At 44.5% G+C, this 25,315-nt stretch overlaps 1 protein-coding gene across 2 annotated transcripts in view; it reads left to right on the top strand.

Moving 5' to 3' along the window:
* Nucleotides 1–25,315, top strand: part of TLN2 (talin 2) — a 328,992-nt gene that overhangs the window by 257,384 nt on the left and 46,293 nt on the right. For both annotated transcript variants that reach the window (XM_069765599.1, XM_069765598.1), the window contains 5 exons: nt 3,611–3,751; nt 5,849–6,030; nt 7,856–7,988; nt 10,450–10,551; nt 23,861–24,031. In XM_069765599.1, coding sequence (XP_069621700.1) covers nt 3,611–3,751; nt 5,849–6,030; nt 7,856–7,988; nt 10,450–10,551; nt 23,861–24,031 — 729 coding nt within the window. The remainder of the gene's footprint in view (nt 1–3,610; nt 3,752–5,848; nt 6,031–7,855; nt 7,989–10,449; nt 10,552–23,860; nt 24,032–25,315) is intronic.

The following is a 25,315-nucleotide window of genomic DNA, read 5'->3' as shown; positions in this document are numbered from 1 at the left end:
GCTTGAGCGGTGGAGGGCTCTGCGCAACCAGCTGCTTTTTTCCTCATCTTCCCTCGTTCGGCGCCAGCTGGCTTAAAAAATGTATACCCCGGCTTCGGGTTTGTGTAGGCCACAACCCGGATCTCTGCCCCCTGCTAGGCCGCGCTTCAGGCTCCGCCTCCCTATTCAGGCGCCTCTCATTCAGGACGAGAATTCTATTCTCGGCGGCCATCTTCTTGCTCCTGACATTTCCGGACACAAGCTCATCAGGAAGTGGCTGCTGCACGCATCGGCGGTATTCAGCACTGAAGACAGTGCTATTCCGGAAGGGGGACTCAGAATCCGGGTAAGGAGACAGCAATCCCTCCACTGGGTGCCGTGCCCCCTGAGAATCCTGGGTGCCGTGCCCCCTGAGAATCCTGGGTGCCGCGCCCCCTGAGAATCCTGGGTGCCGCGCCCCCTGAGAATCCTGGGTGCCGCGCCCCCTGAGAATCCTGGGTGCCGCGCCCCCTGAGAATCCTGGGTGCCGCGCCCCCTGAGAATCCTGGGTGCCGCGCCCACTGAGAATCCTGGGTGCCGCGCCCACTGAGAATCCTGGGTGCTGCGCCCACAGAGAATCCTGGGAGCCACACTCCCTGAGACTTCTGGGAGCACCGCCTCCGTGGTGAAGCCACTAAAAAGTAGTGCTAAGTAAAAAGGCTCATATTTCTGGAACCATATGTCAAATTAAAAAGAATAAAACATGGATCACTCAGTGGAGCAGCGGGAATAAAAGAGCAATAATGGGTCATTTTTTACTTGATTACAGTTCCTCCTTTAACTCCTTTCACATTTCATTGTTTTTCTTCAATTATTCATCTACTATATAAAGCTGTATGTGTGTGTGTGTGTGTGTATGTCCGGGATTGGCATATGCACCGTCGCAACTACAGCCACAAAATTTTGCACAGTCACACGTCTGGACCCTGAGAGCGTCATAGGCTACGTTGTGAGGTGAAATTTTAACCCCGCGCTTTCCAATTCACCAAACAATTTTGCCCCTATCTACATAATGGGGAAAAAGTGAAATGAAAAGTGTTGGAGGCGTCGCAGCTACAGCCACAAAATTTTGCACAGTCACACGTCTGGACCCTGAGAGCGTCATAGGCTACGTTGTGAGGTGAAATTTTAACTCCGCGCTTTCCAATTCACCAAACTATTTTTACCCTATCTACATAATGGGGAAAAGTGTTGGAGGCAAATTGACAGCTGCCAGATGTGAACAAGGGGGACTTAAATAATGAGAGCGATGGCGCCAAAGAGTATATACCGATCAGTTGCTAAGGTGGGGCCCCGACATGAGATACTCACCACACATGGGGATATGAACACACACACAAAATGCGCCACACACTACCACGTGCTTGAACACATATACCACCCTCAGCACACATTTCACCACACATACACCAACCTCGCCACATAAAATTCGAAACACAAAAGTCGCCGCTCAAAACTCACCACGCGCAAAACTCGCCACATGCAAAAACTAGGCTCACGCAAAACTCGCCACAATTGCAAAACTCACCTCATGGAAAACTCGCCACACGCAAAACTTGCACACGCGGAAAAATTGCCACATGCACAAAATTTGCAACACATGCAAAAGTTGCCTCACACAAAACTTGCACATACTCAAAACGCACCATACATAAAACTCACCACGCGCAAAACTCGCCATGCGCAAAACTTGCTGCACACAACTTGCTACACTAACCTGTCACATGCAACTCGACACACAAAAAGTTGCTACACGCATGTTGCCACACAAAACCCTATCTCACAAAAGTCGCTACATGCATGTCGCCACACACAACTCAACACACACAACTTGACAAACGAAACTCGCCCTAAAACACACACAAGTCTGGTATTAGCCTTCAAAAATAAAAATCTGATAAGCAGACAAACTACAAGAGCAACAAATGTATCATATAGGAAATACAGCAGCTGTCAGTCACATGACCTGTCTATTATGTGTATGTGTGAGCTAATATATACTGCCAGGGGGAGGGCTTCCTGTTGGCTGGGGATTTATCAGGCTGCCAATTTATCTTACAAATACTGAGGTAAAAATACTGAGCAAATAACGTGTTAACGAGGTCTAATACAGTAGATCACACAGGTATATACTATATACAGGGGAGATGACACACAGATATATACTATATACAGGAGAGATGACACACAGGTATATACTATATAGAGGAGGAGATGACATACAGGTACATACTATATACAGGAGGAGATGACATGCAGGTATATACTATATACAGGAGGAGATGACACACAGATATATGCTATATACAGGGGAGATGACACACAGGTATATACTATATACAGGAGCAGATGACCTACAGGTATATACTATATACAGGAGGAGATGACATTCAGGTATATGCTATATATAGAAGATGACATGCAGGTATATACTATATACAGGGGAGATGACATTCAGGTATATACTATATATAGGGGAGATGACACACAGCAGGTATATACTATATACAGGAGATGACATACAGATGTATACTATATATAAGGGAGATGACAAACATGTACAGTGGGGCAAAAAAGTATTTAGTCAGTCAGCAATAGTGCAAGTTCCACCACTTAAAAAGATGAGAGGCGTCTGTAATTTACATCATAGGTAGACCTCAACTATGGGACACAAACTGAGAAAAAAAAATCCAGAAAATCACATTGTCTGTTTTTTTTAACATTTTATTTGCATATTATGGTGGAAAATAAGTATTTGGTCAGAAACAAACAATCAAGATTTCTGGCTCTCACAGACCTGTAACTTCTTCTTTAAGAGTCTCATCTTTCCTCCACTCATTACCTATGATGTAAATTACAGACGCCTCTCATCTTTTTAAGTGGTGGAACTTGCACTATTGCTGACTGACTAAATACTTTTTTGCCCCACTGTATATACTGAAGTGATGAGGTGAAAATGAGAGGTGTGAGGTGAAAATGAAAGGTGTGAGTGCAAAATGAGAGGAGTGAGGAAAAATAGTGGAGTGATCAGAAAATGACAGATGTGAGGTTGAAATGACAAGTGTTAGGGGAGAATGAAAGGAGTGAGGGAGAAAATGAAAGATGTGATTGGGAAAATGAGAGGCGTGATGGAAAAATAAGAGAAGTGAGGTGCTATAACTAACCACAGATATTTACTATGCCCAGGCAACGCCGGGCTCTTCAGCTAGTATGACCATAAAGCTACTTTTAGATGTCTTATTGTTGCATATACTGGATACTGTCAATTTTTTTTTTTCTTCCCAAACTGTGTGGGATATACTATTGACGTATGTCAGTAGATGCTGTCAGAATATAGCATCTGCACCTATAGACGTGGCTTCAGAATAGATCTTATGATCTGGCATACCTGCTACATACAGACTCTTTCTCGGCATGGAGAAGAATGCTGAAAAAGCTGCGCTCATGAATTTTAGCTCTTAGTACAGAGATTTTTTAACCATATTCAAGTATTTCACATGCATTTGTGCCTTTTTTAAATGAACATGCTGAGCGATATGTTACCTTGTAAGTAAGGGATATTCATGTATGGACTTTTTTTCTCTCCACTTAGACTTTGGATGGAGACTTCTCAGATGACAATCGTGATAAATGCAGCAAAGCCACCGCACCACTCATATCCGCTGTGGAGAACCTGACTGCGTTTGCATCAAATCCTGAATTTGCCAGTATTGCAGCCCAGATCAGTTCCGAGGTAATGAATCATGTAGCTTTCCAGCTCCGTGTCATGAATAACATTCACTTCTTTCCATTTTATACTCCTTTACAGCTTGGCTAGCTGTAACCTTTTGCTTTTAAGGTAATTTACTCATCTTAAAAACTCATTTTTCTTGTGTGTCTTATTTCCGTAGCCATCAGTTATAATTCTTAGCTGTCATAGCTTCCTGTACTGCTCTACATTTAGTTCATTCCCTTTGTCATTATTCGCAGTGAATGGACAGATCTGCAGGATTGAGCCGAGTGGTTATGAAAAGTACTGCGTGTGCGGTTTTATCCGTGTAAAACCCAATACAGAAGCTGCGTTGCTCACCTGTGCACAGTGGCCCGGATATTAGTTGATTAGCAGTGGTGGTCATAGTCGGACCACCAGTAATCTAATATTGATGAACTATCTCAGGGTTAATCTGTAATATACTATCATTATTGCTATTACATCCTATGTTGGGTGTGAGTGTGTGGTGCAGGCTCAGGAGATGAGCCCACTCTATGCCAGGCAGATGTCGGCTGTAGAACAGCCAGCACCTGCCTCTAACAGCTTGGATCAGAGAGAGAACTACTTTGGTGCCGCGGTCAGTCTCCGCAGATGCAAGTGGCATCAAGAAGAAAGATTACAGCTTCCCATGATCATCTTTTCCCCCATGCTGCAACCAGTGACCAAAGGAATTACATGAACATTTAGTGGGGAAGGTAGTGTTTGTTTCTTTTTGGGTTTTCTTTTCCCCTTCTTTTTCCTGCATTGTGGAGATGTTTTGGTTTCCTTAGGGCGCTTTCACACTGCGTTCAGGCACCAGTTCAGTGGTCCTGTCAGAGCTGATGTCTGAACCTCCCACTAAACGGTACTCAGGTGCATGCGCCGACAGTGTTAAAGACTAATAATGGGTGCCGGCAGAGCAAATGTGCGCTCTACTGTGCTTCATTTTCGAGCGTATATGCCTACTGGAGACAGACACTGACGCAGTCTACTACTGAGTCTCTGCTTTCAGTAGGTGTACACACTCGAAAATGATGCACAACAAAGTGTATGTTAGCTCTGGCGGCACCATTATAGTCTAAGGCCTCGTCCACGCATACATCTGAACCCCCGCAAAATGGCATGCGGATGTATGCCGACTGGGCCATAGAATATAATGGTGCCGCCAGAGCGACCATGTGCACTGTTATGCATCACTTTTGAGCAAATATTCCTACTGGAGTGGATACTAAAACATAGTAGACTGCCTGAACATGATGCACTTTCACTCTGCCGACACCATTATAGTCTTTGGCCCCATTGGCGCATATGTCCGAATCCCGTTTTACCATTCACGGTGCCACCAAATGGGTGCCTGAAAGCATTGTGGAAGCACCCTTAGTTCTAATTATCTTGTGTATGGTTGACACAGCCGTGAGTGGCATACAGTTTATAAACTGTGCACATCCTATGTTTCTTTCTTTCTTTCTTTCTACATGGGTTTTGTACAGGTAAGGTTCTACTCGCGGAATATTTTTAACTATATCAATGTTTTGTTTTTTTTTTTGTTTTGTTTTTTTTTACAAAGGGCTACACTTTGATCCAAAGTTTAATAAAGACCTCCATTATTGTATCAGGGGGTGCAGAAAACGTGTATAGGGATATGAGTTTATTACTTTTTATTATTCATCTTGTTAACAAAATTATAAAAAATACCAGATCTCCAAGACAATGGTCAATTTATACAGACTATCTAAATTTACAACAGTTTTCTTGATGAATATGATCTATGGTCACTCATTATATAGTGAGAAGTCATGCAGCTTTATAATACTACTATGTTCCAGTTCATCACCATGACTATGACTGCCTGAAGGCAACCCTAATCTGACTTTTCATTATATAATGAATTACCTTTATATGGAGAAACCTGGCAGATCCCCTTCATTCCTTTCTGGTATTTTATTAGGATTCATGAAGTTACAATTACATCTGTTACTATGGTGAGAGCTGACTTACATTCCAATGCAAGAAAGCTTTCTCCAATTAGCGGATTCCATGTTTTATTGTGTGGTTATTTTTTCTTGTATAAATAGTAAAGTAATATTTTATCTCACACAGGGGGCTCGAGCCCAGGAGCCTATTTTGGTGTCTGCTGTCACCATGCTAGAAAGTTCATCATCACTTATCAAGACGGCCCGCTCTTTAGCAATCAATCCGAAAGATCCACCAACATGGTCCAGTCTCGCTGGTCATTCTAGAATTGTCTCGGACTCTATAAAAAGTTTAATTACATCGATCAGGTATGAATAGCACTTACCAAGTAATTGTGGTCGGGGGGGTCATAATGGGGTGTTCTCATTTTATAAGTGCTTGAATATGCCATTACTGTATGATCAGAGTGAGCTTTACTACTAATCACCTCACCATTCCTAAGAATGAAGGGGCCCCTCCGCTGGCATAGAACTGCATACCTTCTGTCTTCTATCACTTTTTGGATTTATGTAAAGAGGGAGGTCAGTGTGAAAGATTGCTGCGCAGGGTTATGGGATCCACAACCTTGAAATTCGTGTCTGACAGTTGCGGCAAGGTCTGTATTGGTCCCAAGATTGGGGCTGGGTTCTCCTATTAGTACATCGATTGAGAATAGGTACTCTGAATACCCTGATTGTTGATGGGTACCCTTATTGGTACCCTGATTGCGGATAGGTACCTGTTGGCACCCGGATTGCGGTACACTTATTGGTACCGCCATTGCGGATAGGTACATTTATTGGTACCGCCATTGCGGATAGGTACCCTTGTTGGTACCGCCATTGTGGATAGGTACCCTTGTTGGTACCGCCATTGCGGATAGGTACCCTTGTTGGTATCGCCATTTCGGATAGATATCCTTGTTGGTACCCCCATTGCGGATAGGTATCCTTGTTGGTACCCCCATTGCGGATAGGTACCCTTGTTGGTACCGCCATTGAGGATAGGTACTCTTTTTGGTATCACCATTGTGGATAGGTACCCTTGTTACTCCAATTGCGGATAGGTACCCTTGTTGATACCTCCATTGCGGATGGGTACCCTTGTTGGTACCTCCATTGCAGATGGGTACCCTTGTTGGTACCTCCATTGCGGATGGGTACCCTTGTTGGTACCTCCATTGCGGATGGGTACCCTTGTTGGTACCTCCATTGCGGATGGGTACCCTTGTTGGTACCTACATTGCGGATGGGTACCCTTGTTTGTACCACCATTGAAAATGGGTATCGTTGTTGGTACCCCCATTGCGAATGGGTACCCTTGTTGGTACCCCCTTTGTGGATGGGTACCCTTGTTGGTATCACCATTGAAGATGGGTATCCTTGTTGGTACCCCCATTGAGGATAGGTACCCTTTTTGGTACCGCCATTGAGGATAGGTACCCTTTTTGGTTCCCCCATTGCGGATGGGTACCCTTGTTGGTACCCCCATTGCGGATAGATGCTATTTTTAAAGATCAACACCTTCAACTTTTTAGACTTTTTATCCTTGCAGAACAATTTATGCACTCTTTTTTGTGTTAACCATTGTAGATAGGAAAGCAAACAAACATACATTGCTGGGTAACTGTATTTTTTCTGTGCCATGTAAATGCCAATTTTTGAAATCCTTAACATCTTTCTTATAAACTGCCACCAATTGTTAGTACAATCACTGCACCCATCTCATTGCATGTAGTAGACTGATGGCCAGGATCATGCAATCATGTAAAGAAGATTTAACCTGCTGTTCAGCTAAGGAAAGGGGTGGAAGACATTATAAATAATTGCCCACAAGACCAGCAAGCTGTGTCTGTCCTCTGCAAAATTTCCGCTACAGAAATGCTGCAGGAATACATCCTGTGTGGACATAACTGCAGTCTACAGAGCATACCTGCCATATGTGGAATAATCCCTTTCAGAACACATTACAAAACCACAAGATAAGTGTTGGGGAACCCTCGCTTTGACGATTATATCATTTTTACCCTCAGTTTCAGTAAACGTCTTGTGGTTTAATGCTTTCCATTGAGTGAGAGAGAGGAAATGTGCATCACAAGTATTCTGAATTGTTTTTTGTTATTCAATCTACTGAAAAATACATGTGTTATTGTAGAGACAAAGCTCCTGGGCAGAGAGAGTGTGACCAGTCCATCGACAGCATCAACCGATGTATTCGAGACATTGAGCAAGCATCTCTTGCAAGTGTCAGCCAGAATCTAGCCATGCGGGATGACATCTCACTAGAGGTAATAGTGATTAGTGAATGCATCATGCCAGCATAAGTGAAGCTTTGGTCTTCGAAGCTCTAAAATATAAGAGCATTATCAGAATCACCACCACTTCCAGCCTTAATAGAATATGGCTTCTATGCAAGATGTGCTGACAGGGGTCCCTTTCACTGCAAATATAAACACTATTAAAGGGAACCTGTCAGCAGGAAGGGCTGAGTAACCTACAGACACTGTCAGGTCGGCACCGTTATACTGATTACAATGATACCTTGGTTGATGAAATCTGTCTTGTGGTTGTTGTTTAATCTTTATTTGTAGTTTGAGATTTTCGTGCCCCGGAGCGGCCTGTGGGGGTCTTCATATGGTGCATCTATTGGAGATCAGATAGACGCTACTGCGCAGGAGCCGTCGGCGCCATCTTGGAGACATTTTCATTTATCTGGTCACTGAAAGGTGCTACCGCGCAGGCAAGGCCGGTGCCATTTTAAGAATTTTTTTTCTTCTTAAGAAATTTATATACCATATTTTGTGGATCATAAGACACACAGCAAATTATGAGGAGAAAAATAGGAAAAAAAAACTTTTTAATAAAATGGTGGTGCTACTTATAATCCATGTGTCTTATTGCTTACAGGGGGGGCTGCGGTGAAGTGGGGTCCCTGGGTCACTGCTAGAGGAGGCAAGAGTGGAGGGCTACTGCAGGCTGGGTGTGTTCGGTTCGCCTCATATCCGAACATCCCCACATCCCAGCCTGCGACCTGCAGCAACGCTCCACTCTTGCCTCCTCCAGCAGCGACCCCGGGACTCTGCTCCACCTCAGCCAGTAAGGTATATCTGCATTTTAAAACACACACCCATTTTGGGGGGGGTGGAAGTGTGAAAAATCCGAAAAATGCGAGAATCTCATTAACTCAAAACTACAAACACAGATTAAACAACTACAAGATGGTTTCAACAACCAAGGTATCATTTTTAATCAGTATAACGGCGCCGACCTGACACTGTGTGTTGGTTACTGTGCTCAATCCTGCTGACAGGTTCCCTGTAACTAAATTACTGTGGACGAATATATATAGTATAAATTAAGAACATGTATGGACACTTGGCTTATGTAGCGACTTCAGTGACATACAGGAAAGATGCAGAGAAATTCTAGCCTGTACAACATGTTTCACCTTGACAGGCATCATCAGGGGTATAGAATCCTGATTAAGCACATCTTCATAGTCTGCCGAAAATCTAATTCTATGCGGTCTAAAACCAAATGTGAAACCATTGAATGTCAGGATTAGTGATGAGCGAGTGTGCTCAGATAAGGTGTTATCCGAGCATGCTCGGGTGCTAAACAGAGTGGCTTCAGTGTGCTCAGCTAATATGTTAACAGTCCCCGCATCTGCATGTGTGGCCGATGTTCGCTAGCTGCAACACATGCAAGGATTGTGCTGCAAAAGAGTATGGACTGCACCTCCAAAAATCATACTTTGATCTATGCCATGGTGATAGGACCCACTAACAGGTTTGACATGATGTGGCAGTGGGCTTCATACAGTCTGATCAGATTGTTAAACTAAGAACCTCATGTACAGTAATATATATTTTTGCCTAGCGACATTAGATCAGCGTATGATTTTTGGAGGTGCTGTCCACTCTCTTTCAGTATATTACATGCAAGAATTGCCTAACAAACAGGCAATCCCTACACGTGTTGCTGCTGCTGTCAAACAGCCGCAGCGGCTCGAACATATCTTTCGAGCACGTCAGATACTCAATTAGCACACAAGCATGATCAGATAACACCTAATCCAAAAAGTTTGTTCATCATGTCCGCCAAATCAGCTTTTAGGCTGGCAATTATATAGGAAAATCTCAGTAGGATCAACCCTTCTCAGTTGCGTTGTGCATGCAGGTCAAAGGAAGTGGAATAAAATACCATGATATCTGCAATCTGATGTCTTATTCCCGAAAAAAATCTATGATTTACTTAAATATGTAAATGAGTTGTTAAGATCTACGGGCCGGGCACTGATCTCCCACAGAATCTGCTTTTTAAGCTTATTTTAAATGAAAGGGGCATTACCAGTGTGAGACATGAAATAACTGACAGTCTGCTCTCCTGAGCTACGTGTCTCACACTGGTAACACCTGCTTTAATTTAAAATAAGCTCTGGTTCTCAGAGAGATCTTTGTCCCGCCCTTAGATCTTCCCAGCTCACTTACTAACTAAGAAAAAGATGGATTTCTCTGCAATAAGACATCGGATTGCCCATATCAAGGTATCATTTTATTCAACTTTCTATAACCTGCATGTCCACATAGATGGTTTAGGAAGCTTGACCGTACTGAAAGTTTCTTTATTACGTGTATGGATACCTTTTAATAACAAATGGTGCAAGGGTAACTTAAAATGAGTTCCTAAATTCCAGAAAGTTCTCATTCCGGTGACATAAATTGCTGTGTCTTGCTTTTCTCGTTTAAGGCTCTTCAGGAACAGCTAACATCTGTGGTACAGGAGATCGGCCACCTGATAGATCCTATCACTACAGCCGCACGAGGAGAGGCAGCCCAGCTGGGTCACAAGGTGTGTATGACGTGACACTTTTCAGAATGGAAAACATCATACAATACTCCAAACATGGATTCTGCATGTGATGATGAAGTTCTCTAGCCATTAAAATGTGTCTAGTATGTGTTCTCATAATATAAAGAATTGTGTGTGTAAAGGAAAACGTGACTTAAATGATGACTATAAGAATTGTACTATTATACAGGCTTCCTGTGCTCACGTGCAAGCTCCAGCATGATTTAATACATAATAAATTAAATAATAGGGGCTAATTGTGGAAGGCATATGTGATAGGAGAGAAAGTAATGAAAATAATGATTTGATTTATTCGTGTTATAACAAGCCTATTCACATTCTTCAACCTCAGAATCGTCACAATTGGGTATGACAAGGAGTTTAGACTGCAAGAATGTAGCAAACTTAAAGTATAAACCGTGAACCGGACCACACACATTAGATAAACATCAGTAAATACGTGTATTTGTGATGGAGTCTCGCCTGTGTCAAGGTAACAAAAAAAGCCAAAAAACAAATGTCATATCCAATTAATTCTCTGAAATTAGGCGGCGCTATAGGTGTCTTACAACTTCCTATATCCTTACCCATAATAACATGAAGTTACAGTTTGATAGAAAATATTGCAAAAATGTACAAAGTCTGTGACCTCTGAGTACCTCACAGCTGTTGCAGCACTTTACCGTTCATTGACAGTACCAACTGTGGTGAACTACTAAAGTTAGAGACATATGGCCCTAGTGCACACATGTTAAACTCTGGCCTGCCGGATGATTATACTTGGCTTCCGACGCCGGCACTTGGATGCCAATACGGTTGAAAGCAATGATGGAGGTGGGAAATAGTCTACTACCTCTTGTCTCAGCGCAGCAGACGCAACGACTTCACTATTTCCACTCCCTCTGTGCCGAGCAGTGAAGAACTGCACAGCGCTCACTACCGATAACGGACCTGCGGGGAATGAGGAGAGGTTAGTATTTATTTATGGTGGGGCCCATTAGACTGTATGGAGGGAAATGTGAGACCCATTTTACTGTATGAAGGACTATGTGGGGCCATTATACTTTATGTAGCACTATATGGGGCCCATTATTCTGAATGGAGCACTATGTGGGGCCTATTATACTTTGCGGAGAACGATGTGAGGAACACAGTTGGGGCATGATACTATGTTGGGGTCACTTTATTTTCCTGGAGGGGTACAGTTAGGGTCATCATACAATGTATGTGGAGGAAATCACTGTTGGGGGGTATCATGCTGTGTTTGGGGGGCACTTTTGTTGGCATCGTACTTTATCTGTATTATTTATCAATTCAAGGTTTTTTAATACATATTTGGATTAATAATAATGTCCATAATATTTTGGGCCGTATGCTTTTTACTGCTCTTACATATCATATTACCATGTTTTTCGGACTAGAAGACGCATCCCAAATTTTAGGGTGGAAAATAGCAAAAAAATAAATAAATAAAAAAGATTTTTATAAGATGGGGGGCCATCTTATTGTACGAATTTAAGGTATGTTACCTGAGGGTTGGCGGCGGTAAAGCAGGGTCACAGGAGGCATGGTCCCTTCCTCAAGAAGCCAGTGGCGGCATAAGTGGGGTAATGCAGTCCCGGGGTATCCCATTGATGCGATGCTGCGGATCCAATACCGGTGATGAGGCAGAGCAGAGTGCATTGCATGGAGCAGGGTCCCTTCCTCAGGATGCCGGCGGCAGGAATGTGGCCCGGTGTCCACGGTATGCAGAGCCCTTTTCTTGAAGCCAAGGGCTTTCGAGATCTCAATCTGCACACATGCGGCCTCTGGCAGCCATTTTCCTGAAGCCGCCGAGATCTCAATCTGGACACATGCGGCCATTTTCCTGAAGCCCACAGCCTCAGGAAAATGGAATGCGAGAGGCCCAGCCGAGATCTCAATCTGCGCACGCGCCACCTCCAGCGACCCACGGCTTCAGGAAGATAGCCACAGGGAAACTAATGATGCACTCCGCACTGCTTACCGCTGACACCGAGCTTCAGCATCACCACACTTCTGCCGCAACCGGTTCACTGAGGAAGGGACGCTGCTACACCACTGCCGCAATCCCCAGTAAGCCTGCGTTCGGACTATAAGATGCATCCCCCATTTTCCTCCCAATTTTTTGGGGGGGAAAAGTGTCTTATAGTTCGAAAAATATGGTAGGTTATTCCAGTATAGCCCATTTATGATTGTGTTTGTTTTATTGTAAGATCTATTTATTAAAAGGTTCATTGTTCTATTTGATGATAAGGAAAAACTTCCTTAATTGTAGACATTTTTTAATAAATATAAAGGTTGGCCCTCGATTTTGTCCAAGTTTTTAATTTTGACACTCTGTATATTTTGAGTTTGATATACAGTTGAAACCAGACCTTTCCATACACTATATAAAAGGACACATATGCATGTTTTTCTCAATATCTGATATGAAATCAGAATAAGCCTTTTCCGTTTTAGGTCAATTAGGATTACCATAATTATTAATATTTGCCAAATGCCAGAATAATGAGAGAGAATGTTTTAAGGCATTTTCATTACTTATTGCAAAGTCAAAAGTTTACATACACTAAGATTACTATGCCTTTAAACAATTCTGGACTGCCCACATGATGAGGTCGGTGTTTGGAAGCTTCTGATAGGCTGGCAACATCTGAATTAATTAGAAACACACCTGTGGTTGTATTTTAATGCACACCTGAAACGCACTGCTTCTTTGTGTAGCATCTTAAGAAAGTCTCAAAAAATCAGCCAAGATATCAGGTAGAGGATTGTGGACTTGCACAAGTCTGACTCAAACTTTGGTGCAATTTCAAGATAGCTGAAGGTGCCTCATTCATCTGTACAAACAATTATACACAAGTACAAACAAAATGACAATGTCCATCCATCAAACAGCTCAGGAAAGAGACGGGTTCTGTGTCCCAGAGATGAACATGCTTTGGTCCGACATGTGCATATCAACCCAAGGGCAAAAGACCTTGTGAAGATAATGACGGAAACTGGCAAGATTGTGTCAATATCCACAGTGAAAAGAGTACTGTACCAACATAGGGTAAAATGCCCCTCTGCCAGGAAGAAGTCATTTCTCCAAAAGAAACATAAAAAAGCCAGATTAATGTTTGCAGATGCATACAGGAACAAAGACTGTAATTTTGGGAGACATGTCCTGTGGTCTGATGAAACTAAAATTGAACTTTTTGGGCATAATGACCATTTTTACGTTTGGAGGGAAAAGGGAGAAGCTTGGAAGCCTAAGAACACCTTCCCAACTGTGTAACATTGGGGCATCATGTTGTGGGGTTGTTTCGCTGTAGGAGGGACTGGTGCACTTCACAAAATAGATGTCGTCATGAGATAAGATGATTATGTGGCAATACTGAAGCAACATCTCAACACATCAGCCAGGAAGTTAAAGCTTGGGCGGAAATGGACAATGACTTGAAGCATACTGCCAAAATGGTAACACAGTGGCTTAAGGATAATAAAGTCAATGTTTTGGGTGGCCATCACAAAACCCTGATCTCAATGCTATTGAAAATTTATGGGCAAAGCTGAAAAGGCAGGGGTGAGCAAGGCGACCTACAAACCTGGATCAGTTGCACCAGTTTTGTCAGGAGGAATGGGCCCAAATTCCGACCAACTATTGTGAGAAGCTTGTGGAAGGATATCCCAAACGTTTGACCCAAGTCATTCAGTTTAAGGGCAATGGTACCAAATACTAATGAAGTGCATGTAAACTTTTGACTTTGCAGTAAGTAATAAAAATGCCTTAAAACATTTTCTCTCTTTCTTTCTCTCTCTCTCTCTCTCTCTCTCTCTCTCTCAATATTCTGTCATTTGGGAAATATTAATAATTATGGTAATTTTAATTGACCTAAAAAGGGAAAGGTTTATTCAGATTTCATGTCAGAAATTGAGGAAAAACATGTATATGTGTCTTTTTATATAATGTATGTAAATTTCTCGTTTCAACTGTTCCCGACTTAAGAGAATGTAACAGGGCACATAATGTATAAAATGAGCTGAGAAAAAAAACTGTAGATGAATAAATCCATGCAGGAAAGAAAAATCCTAAAATGTTATATTAACCCCTTCCCGACCCATGACGCCACGTAGGCGTCATGAAAGTCGGTGCCAATCCGACCCATGACGCCTATGTGGCGTCATGGAAAGATTGCGTCCCTGCAGATCGGGTGAAAGGGTTAACTCCAATGTCACCCGATCTTCAGGGACAGGGGGAGTGGTACTTTAGCCCAGGGGGGATGGCTTCACCACCCCCCCCCCCCCCCCCCCCTACCGTGGCTACGATCGCTCTGATTGGCTGTTGAAAGTGAAACTGCCAATCAGCGATTTGTAATATTTCACCTAAAAAACTGGTGAAATATTACAATCCAGCCATGGCCGATGCTGCAATATTATCGGCCTTGGCTGGAAACACTGATGTTACCCCGCCACCGATCTCCTCCCCGGTCCTCCGTTCTGTGCTCCGCTCCCCTCCACCGTCCTGTCTGCTCCCCTGTCCTCCTGCCCGCTCCCCCCGTACTCCGATGCCACCCCCGTCCTCCGATCCACCCCCCATGCTCAGATCTCGCCCCCCCCCCTCTCATACTTACCGGGCCTCCCGGTGTCCGTCCGTCTTCTCCCTGGGCCCTGCCATCTTCCAAAATGGCGGGCGCATGCGCAGTGCGCCCGCCGAATCTGCCGGCTGGCAGATTCGTTCCAGGTATATTTTGATCACTGTGATATAACCTATCACAGTGATCAAAATAAAAAAAATAGTAAATCTTTATCACCCCCATAGGTAGGGCCAATAATAAAATAAGGAAAATATTGTTTTTTTTCTTTTTCCACTAGGGTTAGAATTAGGGTTAGAACTAGGATTAGGGTTATTTTTAGGGTATTTGCACACGGTGCGGATTTGGCTGCGGATCCGCAGCGGATTGGCCGGGGATCCGCAGCGGATTGGCCGCTGCGAGTTTGTAGCAGTTTTCCATCAGGTTTACAGTACCATGTAAACCTATGGAAAACCAAATCCGCTGTGCCCATGGTGCGGAAAATACCGTGCGGAAACGCTGCGTTGTATTTTCCGCAGCATGTCAATTTTGTGCGGATTCCGCAGCGTTCTACACCTGTTCCTCAATACGAATTTGCAGGTGAAATCCGCAAAAAAACACTGGAAATCCGCAGGTAAAACGCAGTGCCTATTACCTGCGGATTTTTAAAAAATCGTGCGGAAAAATCTCACACAAATCCGCAACGTGGGCACATAGCCTTAGGGTTAGGGTTGGAATTAGATTTAGGGTTGGAATTAGGGCTAGGGTTGGAAATAGGGTTAAGATTAGGCTTGTGGTTAGGGATATGGATAGGGTTAGGGGTATGTTGGGGTTAAAGTTGTGGTTAGGGTTTGGATTAGGGTTAGGGTTGGGATTAGGGTTACGGGTGTGTTGTGGTTAGGGGTGTGTTGGGATTAGGGTTGTGATTAGGGTTATGGCTACAGTTGGGATAAGGGTTAGGGGTGTGTTGGGGTTAGTGTTGAAGCTAGAATTGAGGGGTTTCCACTGTTTAGGCACATCAGGGGTCTCCAAACGCAACATGGCGCCACCATTGATTCCAGCCAATCTTGCGTTCAAAAAGTCAAATGGTGCTCCCTCCCTTCCGAGCCCCGACGTGTGCCCAAACAGTGGTTTACCCCCACATATGTGGTACCAGCATACTCAGGACAAACTGGGCAGCAACTATTGGGGTCCAATTTCTCCTGTTACCCTTGCGAAAATAAAAAATTGCTTGCTAAAACATAATTTTTGAGGAAAGAAAAATTATTTTTTATTTTTACGGCTCTGCGTTATAAACTTCTGTGAAGCACTTGGGGGTTGAAAGTGCACACCACATATCTAGATAAGTTCCTTGGGGGGTCTAGTTTCCAAAATGGGGTCACTTGTGGGGGGTTTCTAATGTTTAGGCACACCAGGGGCTCTGCAAACGCAACGTGACGCCCGCAGACCATTCCATCAAAGTCTGCATTTATTCGGACTCCCATGACAGCACTACGAGAGAGGGGATCCGCCCTTCAGGAACAGGAAACCTACAGATACAAAAGGGCGGCACCTCTCCCCATGCATCATCAGTTGGTTTCCTGTTCCTGGAGGGACAGGATCCTACAGATTTCATCTCGTAAGGAGCCCAGGCCGGCCGGTCGAATCTGGTAGCGGGGGGGTCTCCTACCTCGACCGGTGCGGAAAGTCCTGGAGACGCCACGGTGGTCCAGGCTGGACTGCACGGCAGTGGCGTTGGCAGCAGGGAGCAGGGTCCGGAGGATTCCTTGTCTCCGGAAGCCGGCGTTGGTAAGTTTCATTCCCCCCCCCCCCTGAGCAGACGGCGGCAGTGAGGTGCGGTGGTGTGGTTGCGGCGTCGGAAGTGGAGCGCCGTCCGGAGCACTGCTGGGCATTCCCGGCGTCCTGCATCGCTCACTGAGCGTTTCCGGAACGCTGGGGCGCCGGGGGTGGAGCCGGCAGGCGCTTCCGGTTTGCGGGTTGACTGCGCATGCGCGGTCTTTCCAAAATGGCGGCGCCCATGGTCCGGTCGCCGGTTCTTCTGTACTACCACCGCTATCCTCCCAGCTGCAGCCTGATCATCAGGAACCAATGGGGAACACGCCAGGTGGCCTGGTGACCGGAATACAGGGGGATATAAGCAGGTGTTGGCGATAGAACCCTGCTTTTGGCCACAGCTTCATCATGGCAGATGATGGTGAGCAGCAGCCTCAACTTCTGGATAAAGTACGGCAGGAAGCCGTGGGAAAGGAGCATATCAGAAGTGACCAGTCCAGCCGTAAAAGCTCGTCCAGGCAAGGATCTAGAGCTTCGACTGGCAAGGAGCCCCCTCGTGTTCCGGTACCTTTCTCTTTGGCGTACACTGGTAAGTGATCTACGTGAATGTTCACTCAGTGACGCGGGCCCCTTATACTTTGTCATTCTAGGGGAAGAGAAGTGCAAAGTCGAAACATAAGGAGTGTGCCCTATGTGAAGTTCCCTTACCAGATTCCTACCCTAAAAAATTGTGTGCCTCCTGTATACAACAGACGGTGAGGTTTACAGGAGTGGAGGGATTGAGTGACATCAGGCTAGATAGATGGTATCACCCTTATTGTCCTCCCCTAGGTAGCGGAAGAATCTGCTTCTACGGCTAATCTGCGTGAGATGATCCGTACAGAAGTAAGGGAATCCCTGCGGTCTATGTCCCAGGCGGGAAGTTCAAAACAGAGAGCCTCGGTGATCTCTGATTCGTCAGAGGAAGATAAAGAGGAAGGTTCTTATCGCTCAAATCTCTCTTCCTCGTCATCAGAAGAGGAATCTGGCCGATTCTGTCTGCCTCTGGACCGGGTGGATAAGTTAGTCAAGTCGGTCAGAGGTACGATGGGCCTAGAAGAGCCTAAGACTCAGCTTTCCCGTCAGGAGCTAATGTTCAGCGGCTTGGAACACAAGAAACGCAGATCCTTCCCGGTGATTGATAAGATTCAAGACCTGATTCTCCGGGAATGGAAAAAACCGGAGAAGAAAGGTTCTTTGCCACCGGCTTTAAAGCGCAGGTATCCCTTTGAAGATACGGATGTGGATACCTGGGACAAGGCCCCTAAATTAGATGCGGCGGTGGCGAAGGCATCTAAGAAAGCAGCTTTACCTTTCGAGGACATGGGGTCCCTTAAAGACCCTCTTGACAGGAAGGCGGAGATCTTCCTTAAGGGTATGTGGGAGATGGCAGCCGGATCCTTGAGGCCAGCAGTGGCTGCGACTTGTACAGCCAGATCCCTAATGGTCTGGTTGGAACAGTTGGAATCCCAGCTTAAAGAAGGCGCCTCCAGGAATTCTATTCTAGGTGTGCTTCCAGTGATTCAGGATGCTGCGGCTTTCTTGTCGGACGCGTCGGTGGACTCGGTCAGAATGGCGGCCAGAGCAGCAGGACTCTCCAACGCGGCTCGTAGAGCCTTATGGTTGAAGTGTTGGTCGGGGGATATCCAGTCAAGATCCAAATTATGCGCTATCCCATGTAAAGGGGAATATCTCTTTGGGCCAACCTTGGATGAGCTGCTCGAAAAGGCTGGAGATGATAAGAAGAAATTTCCTAATTTGTCATCAGCTTCTTACCGGCGTCCATTTAACAGAAGGAGATTTGGTCGTGGAAGGAAGCGCGCATCCTCACCCTCTAGAGAAAATTTTAGATGGGAGGATAGACGCAGGAGAGGTACGGGTTACATGTTTCGCCGTTCCTCAAAAGAACGTAAGAAACCAGACCAATGACTAGCAATCCCTGTGGGAGGGAGATTGTCAACCTTCTCTTCCGCATGGACTAACATCACGAATAGTGTCTGGGTCCGAGGTATTGTATCGGAAGGCCTAAAATCGGAATTTGTTCATTGGCCTCGTGATAAGTTTATGCTAACCCCCTTGCGTTCCTCCACTATTGAGCAGACGGCCTTAGAGTCAGAGGTCATGACTTTATGCCGTAAACATGTACTGATTGAGGTTCCGGAGTCAGAGAGAGGAAGAGGATTCTACTCTCCTCTTTTTTTGATTCAAAAACCAGACAAGTCGTTCAGGACTATTATCAATCTTAAATCCCTTAATGAATACCTGGTTAATACCACGTTTAAAATGGAGTCAATCAGTTCTGCAATAAAGATGTTGTTTAAACACTGCTTCATGGTAGTTGTGGACTTAAAGGATGCATACTATCATGTTCCTATCCACGAAAACTTCCAGAAGTTTCTACGTGTGGCGGTGTCTATGGGAGGTATTGTTCGCCATTTTCAATTTAGAGCCCTTCCCTTCGGCCTCTCAACGTCTCCCCGGGTATTTACTAAAGTAGTTGCGGAGGTTATGGCGCACTTACGTGAATCCGATATTCTCATTGTTCCTTATCTGGATGATTTCCTAATAGTGGGGAACTCAGTAGACCATTGCCTGGCTCAGGTTAAAACAGCTATATTTAAACTGGAAAATCTGGGCTGGATCATAAATTATGATAAATCCCGATTGCAACCCCTAAAGACCCAGAGGTTCCTAGGGCTGCTGTTAAATTCCGAGTCCCAACAATGCTGTCTTCCGCCTGATAAATTACTTCATATCCAACAACAGGTGTTAAAAGCAATTAATAAACCATCCATGACCCTTAGACAGGCTATGTCTTTGTTAGGTTCCCTAACTTCCTGTATCCCCGCCGTCCGTTGGGCCCAGTTCCACTCCAGGCCTTTACAGTTTGACGTACTACATTATGATAGGGTCTTACAGGGTTCCTTGCAGGGTCAGATGACATTGAGTCCAGGGGTTCTTACATCTCTTAGATGGTGGCTAGAGGAAGACAATCTGTCAGCAGGAGTTCCCTGGGTGACTCAGGGTCACCATGTCAAAATCCTCTCCGACAACCAGGTGGCAGTGGCCTACGTGAATCACCAAGGTGGAACACGCTCCGAGTTCCTGATGGAAATAGCGGACCGCCTGCTCCGGATAGCGGAAAACCATTTTCTATCTTTAACAGCAGTGCATATAAAAGGGAAGGAAAATATAAGGGCGGACTTTCTAAGTCGAAACACCTTAAGACAAGGAGAATGGTCTCTGAACTCAAAAATCTTCAACCAGATTATCCGCAGGTGGGGTCATCCAGAGGTGGACTTATTTGCCAGCAAGGACAACAGAAAAACGAAAAAATTCTGTTCCTTGAATCCCAGGGAATATCCGCTGGCAGTGGATGCCTTCCTGATCAGATGGGATTTCCGGTTGGCTTATGCGTTCCCCCCGCTAAACCTGTTGCCTCTGGTGGTCAGAAAGATAAGGGAGGATCAAGCGAGAATCATACTGATCGCTCTGTTCTGGCCCCGAAGAGCTTGGTTCTCCTGGCTCAGGACCATGTCGGTGGAAGACCCCTGGGTACTGCCGGACATCCCGGACCTACTTCATCAAGGTCCGATCAACCATCCACAAGTGAAGGGTCTCCATTTGACGGCATGGTCTTTGAGAGGTCACTGTTAAAAAACAGAGGATTTTCTCCAAATCTCATTGATACCCTTATGAAGAGTAGAAAACTCATAACAACTAAGATCTACTCTAGAACTTGGAGGAAGTTTCTGGCCTCTTCAAATTTTAATATCGAAGAGGGTTTACCAATTAACCAGATTCTAGAATTCCTGCAGAGAGGGCTAGAGCTAAATCTATCCACGAGTACGCTAAAAGTACAAGTCTCAGCCCTAGGGGCCCTATTTTCTTGTAACATTGCTGGTAATTATTGGGTATCAAGGTTCATCAAAGCAGCTAGTAGGTCCAGACCTATACACAGGAATAGGTCAATGCCTTGGGATTTCAATCTAGTCCTCTCTGCTTTGACTAAAGAACCGTTTGAGCCTTTACATTCAGCCTCACTTAAATTACTATCCCTCAAAACAGCATTTTTGGTGGCAATTACATCTGCTCGTAGGGTAGGAGACATACAGGCTCTTTCTAGGCTGTCCCCTTATACAGAGTTTCTACAGGACAGAGTAGTCCTCAGACCAGATCCAGCTTATTTACCGAAAGTGGCCTCAGATTTTCATAGATCTCAGGAGATAGTTCTACTATCATTTCTCCCTAATCCTTCTAATTCCAAAGAAGAGTTACTCCATACGTTAGATGTTAGGAGATGTCTCTTAGAATATTATATCAGTCACTGATGCTTGGAAGAGAGAGGAGGCGTTGTTTCTATCCTTCCAAGGTCCCAGGAAAGGTCTTAGAGTGTCAAAGTGCACGTTAGCGAAGTGGATTAGGGAGGCTATCTCTCTGGCTTATACTGCAGGTGGAAGTCCTGTTCCGCAGAATCTGAGGGCACATTCCACCCGGGCCATGGCTACATCCTGGGCTGAAAGATCTGGAGTTTCCATCGACCAGATATGTAAGGCGGCTACGTGGTCATCCCCTTCCACCTTTTTCAAGCACTATAGGTTGGACTTGGGGTTCTCTTCTGATCTCACCTTCGGGTTAAGGGTGCTACAGGCTATAGTCCCTCCCTAAGGTAGTTTACATCTCTGTAATTCTCTCGTAGTGCTGTCATGGGAGTCCGAATAAAGCATTAAGCTACTTACTGGTAGCAGCATTTTTCGGAGGCCCATGACAGCACCCTTAGTTCCCTCCCTATTCACGTGGGGGTTGCACTTCCTATAGTATATATAATGAGATAGATAGATCTCACGTGTGGTATATAGTTCAATATGATGGATTATTTTTGTACATAAACTGTATATAATGTATGTTTGTGTGCTACTAACCGCGGTAGTCCTCTCAGGCTCTAATATACAACTGATGCATGGGGAGAGGTGCCGCCCTTTTGTATCTGTAGGTTTCCTGTTCCTGAAGGGCGGATCCCCTCTCTCGTAGTGCTGTCGTGGGCCTCCGAAAAATGCTGCTACCAGTAAGTAGCTTAATGCTTTCAAAACGTCACTACTTCGCTTCTGAGCCCTGACGTGCGCCCAAACAGTGGTTTACCCCCACATATGGGGTATCAGCGTACTCACGACAAACTGGGCAACAAATATTGGGGTCCAATCTCTCTTGTTACCCTTGTGAAAATAAAAATTTGCTTGCTAAAACATCTTTTTTGAGGAAAGAAAAATGATTTTTTATTTTCACGGCTCTGCGTTATAAACTTCTATGAAGCACTTGGGGGTTTAAAGTGGTCACCGCACATCTAGATTAGTTCCATGGGAGGTCTAGTTTCCAAAATGGTGTCAAATGTGGGAGAGCTCCAATGTTTAGACACACAGGGGCTCTCCAAACGCGACATGGTGTCCGCTAACGACTGGAGCTAATTTTTCATTCAAAAAGTCAAATGGCACTCCTTCCCTTCCGAACCCTGCCGCGTGCCCAAACAGTGGTTTACCCCCACATGTGAGGTATCGGTGTACTCAGGAGAAATTTTTTGTGAAAAAAAAGTACTTTTTAATTTTTACGGATCAATTTGTGAAGCACCTGGGGGTTCAAAGTGCTCACTATGCATTTAGATAAGCTCCTTGGGGGGTTTAGTTTCCAAAATGGGGTCACTTGTGGGGAGCTCCAATGTTTAGGCACACAAGGGCTCTCCAAACGCAACATGGTGTCCGCTAAGGATTGGAGTCAATTTTTCATTGAAAAAGTCAAATGGCGCTCCTTCCCTTCAGAGCCCTGTCGTGCGCCCAGACAGTGGTTCCCCCACCCACATATGAGGTATCGGCGTACTCAGGACAAATTGTACAATAACTTTTGGGGTCCAGTTTCTCCTTTTACCATTGGGAAAATAAAAAAATTGTTGCTGAAACATCATTTTTGTGACTAAAAAGTTAAATGTTCATTTTTTCCTTCCATGTTGCTTCTGCTGCTGTGAAGTACCTGAAGGGTTAATAAACTTCTTGAATGTGGTTTTGAGTACCTTGAGAGGTGCAGTTTTTAGAATGGTGTCACATTTGGGTATTTTCAGCCATACGGACCCCTCAAACTGATTTCAAATGTGAGGTGGTCCCTAAAAAAAATGGTTTTGTAAATTTCGTTGTAAAAATGAGAAATCGCTGGTCAAATTTTAACCCTTATAACTTCCTAGCAAAAAAAAATGTTTCCAAAATTGTGCTGATGTAAAGTAGACATGAGGGAAATGTTATTTATTAACTATTTTGTCTCACATAACTCTGGTTTAACAGAAAAAAAATTCAAAATTTGAAAATTGCGAAATTTTCAAAATTTTAGCCAAATTTCCATTTTTTTCACAAATAAACGCAAAAATTATTGACCTAAATATACCACTAACATGAAGCCCAATATGTCACGAAAAAAGTCTCAGAACCGTTAGGATCCGTTGAAGCGTTCCCGAGTTATTACCTCATAAAGGGACACTGGTCAGAATTGCAAAAAACGGCCAGGTCTTTAAGGTCAAAATAGGCTGGGTCATGAAGGGGTTAACCGAATGCTGAGAGAAATGGCCTTATAAATTTGTAATCTTATAGCCACATGTTGGATTAGCAGTTGCCCATAGACGTTGGTCCACCAGTCTCTGCTGCTGAAGAGATGTTGGATGAAGGCGGAACCTTATATAAAGATGTCCGAGAACATTGCATCATCTCTGTATTGCTTATGCCACTGAAAATGGTCAAAGCCCCGTGATATGACATGACTTTTTTTCACACAGATGTTTGTTTATATGTCATGGCTGCTTATTGGACTCAGATTCTTTCCTACAAGGGTTTTCGGCAGAGTTGCATTTGTAAAGCCTGGAAATTTTTATCTTCAATTTAAAACAGGTGACCCAACTAGCACGGTATTTTGAGCCATTGATTCAAGCTGCCGTTGGCCTGGTTTCCAAAATCCTCGACCATCAGCAACAGATGACAGTACTGGACCAAACCAAGACGCTAGCTGAGTCTGCCTTACAGATGCTTTATGCAGCCAAGGAGGGTGGTGGAAACCCCAAGGTATGTAAGACTTATTTTTTGTGCTTAGCATTTAATTTGCTGCTTGTTTTGCAAGGCTCGTTAAAGGGTCGATATTGAATTTTAGCATTGCTACTTCCAGTATATGGTGCTAGAGTTCAAGTCCGCTTCCTCTCTGAAGAGACAATTTGTATATTGTAGAGAAGAAACCCACTATAATGTACAGCCATGTTTACATAAGAAGAGTGGTGTTTAGCTTAAAAGTCTTAAAGGGGTTGTCCGGCCCAAATCGATAAGTCTGCAGTCACTCTGTGGGACTGCAGACTTATTATTTATTTATATAGCATCATTAATTCCATGGTGCTGTACATGAGAAGGGGTTACATCAAAATACAAAAATCACTTACAGTAAACAAACTAACAATGACAGACTGTTACAGAGGGGCGAGGACCCTGCCCTTGCGGGCTTACATTCTACAGGATTATGGGGAAGGAGACAGTAGGTCGAGGGTTATGAATCACCCCAGCGATTCGCCGATTTCTGACTCGAGATCGGAGGGTATGTATGTGTTGATGTACTCGTGGCAAGAACCTGTCTGAGAGTGGCCTCGCTCCATACATGTGCATAGAACGAGGCTGCACCCCATCTACTCATGGGTCCGATTGGGGGCACGCCCTCTGCTCAATACAAGTGTATGGAGAGCGAGGCGGTGCCCACTGGCCTAGAGTATTTATAACTCATACATAATTTCCGATCCTGGCTCAGAAACCTGCAAATCTCCGCAAGGCACAGTGCGTGCGCTGGGGGGTTTCATAAGTCTGCAATCAGACACAGAGTGACTGCAGACTTACCATCTGGACCAGAAAATAGTGATGAACGAACGTGCTTGGATAAGGTGTTATAGGATAAGGTGTTATCTGAGCATGCTCAGGTGCTAACCGAGTGTTTTCGGCGTGCTAAAAAAATATGTTCGAGTCACTGCGGCTGCATGTCTTGTTGCTGTTCTGACAGATGCAACACAGGTAGGGATTGCCTAACAAACTGACAATCACTGCATTTGTTCCCGCTGTCGAACAGATGCGAGACATGCAGCCGCGGGACTCGAACATATTTTTCGAGCACGCCGAAAACACTCGGTTAGCATACGAGTATGATCAGATAACACCTTATCGGAACACACTTGCTCATCACTACCAGACAACCCCTTTAAGTCGAATCTGCAAATGGTACTATATCTACTTAGTAGACTATTGCCGAATTATTGATATATATGGCATTCATTTCAAGTATGGACTCTCAGCAATAACTAAGCCAAACTGTATCCA

Source organism: Ranitomeya imitator, chromosome 4, assembly GCF_032444005.1.
Source record: "Ranitomeya imitator isolate aRanImi1 chromosome 4, aRanImi1.pri, whole genome shotgun sequence".
Classification (NCBI taxonomy): Eukaryota; Metazoa; Chordata; class Amphibia; order Anura; family Dendrobatidae; genus Ranitomeya; species Ranitomeya imitator.
Note: the sequence above shows the minus strand (reverse complement) of the source record. Positions and strands in the feature narration are given on the sequence as shown.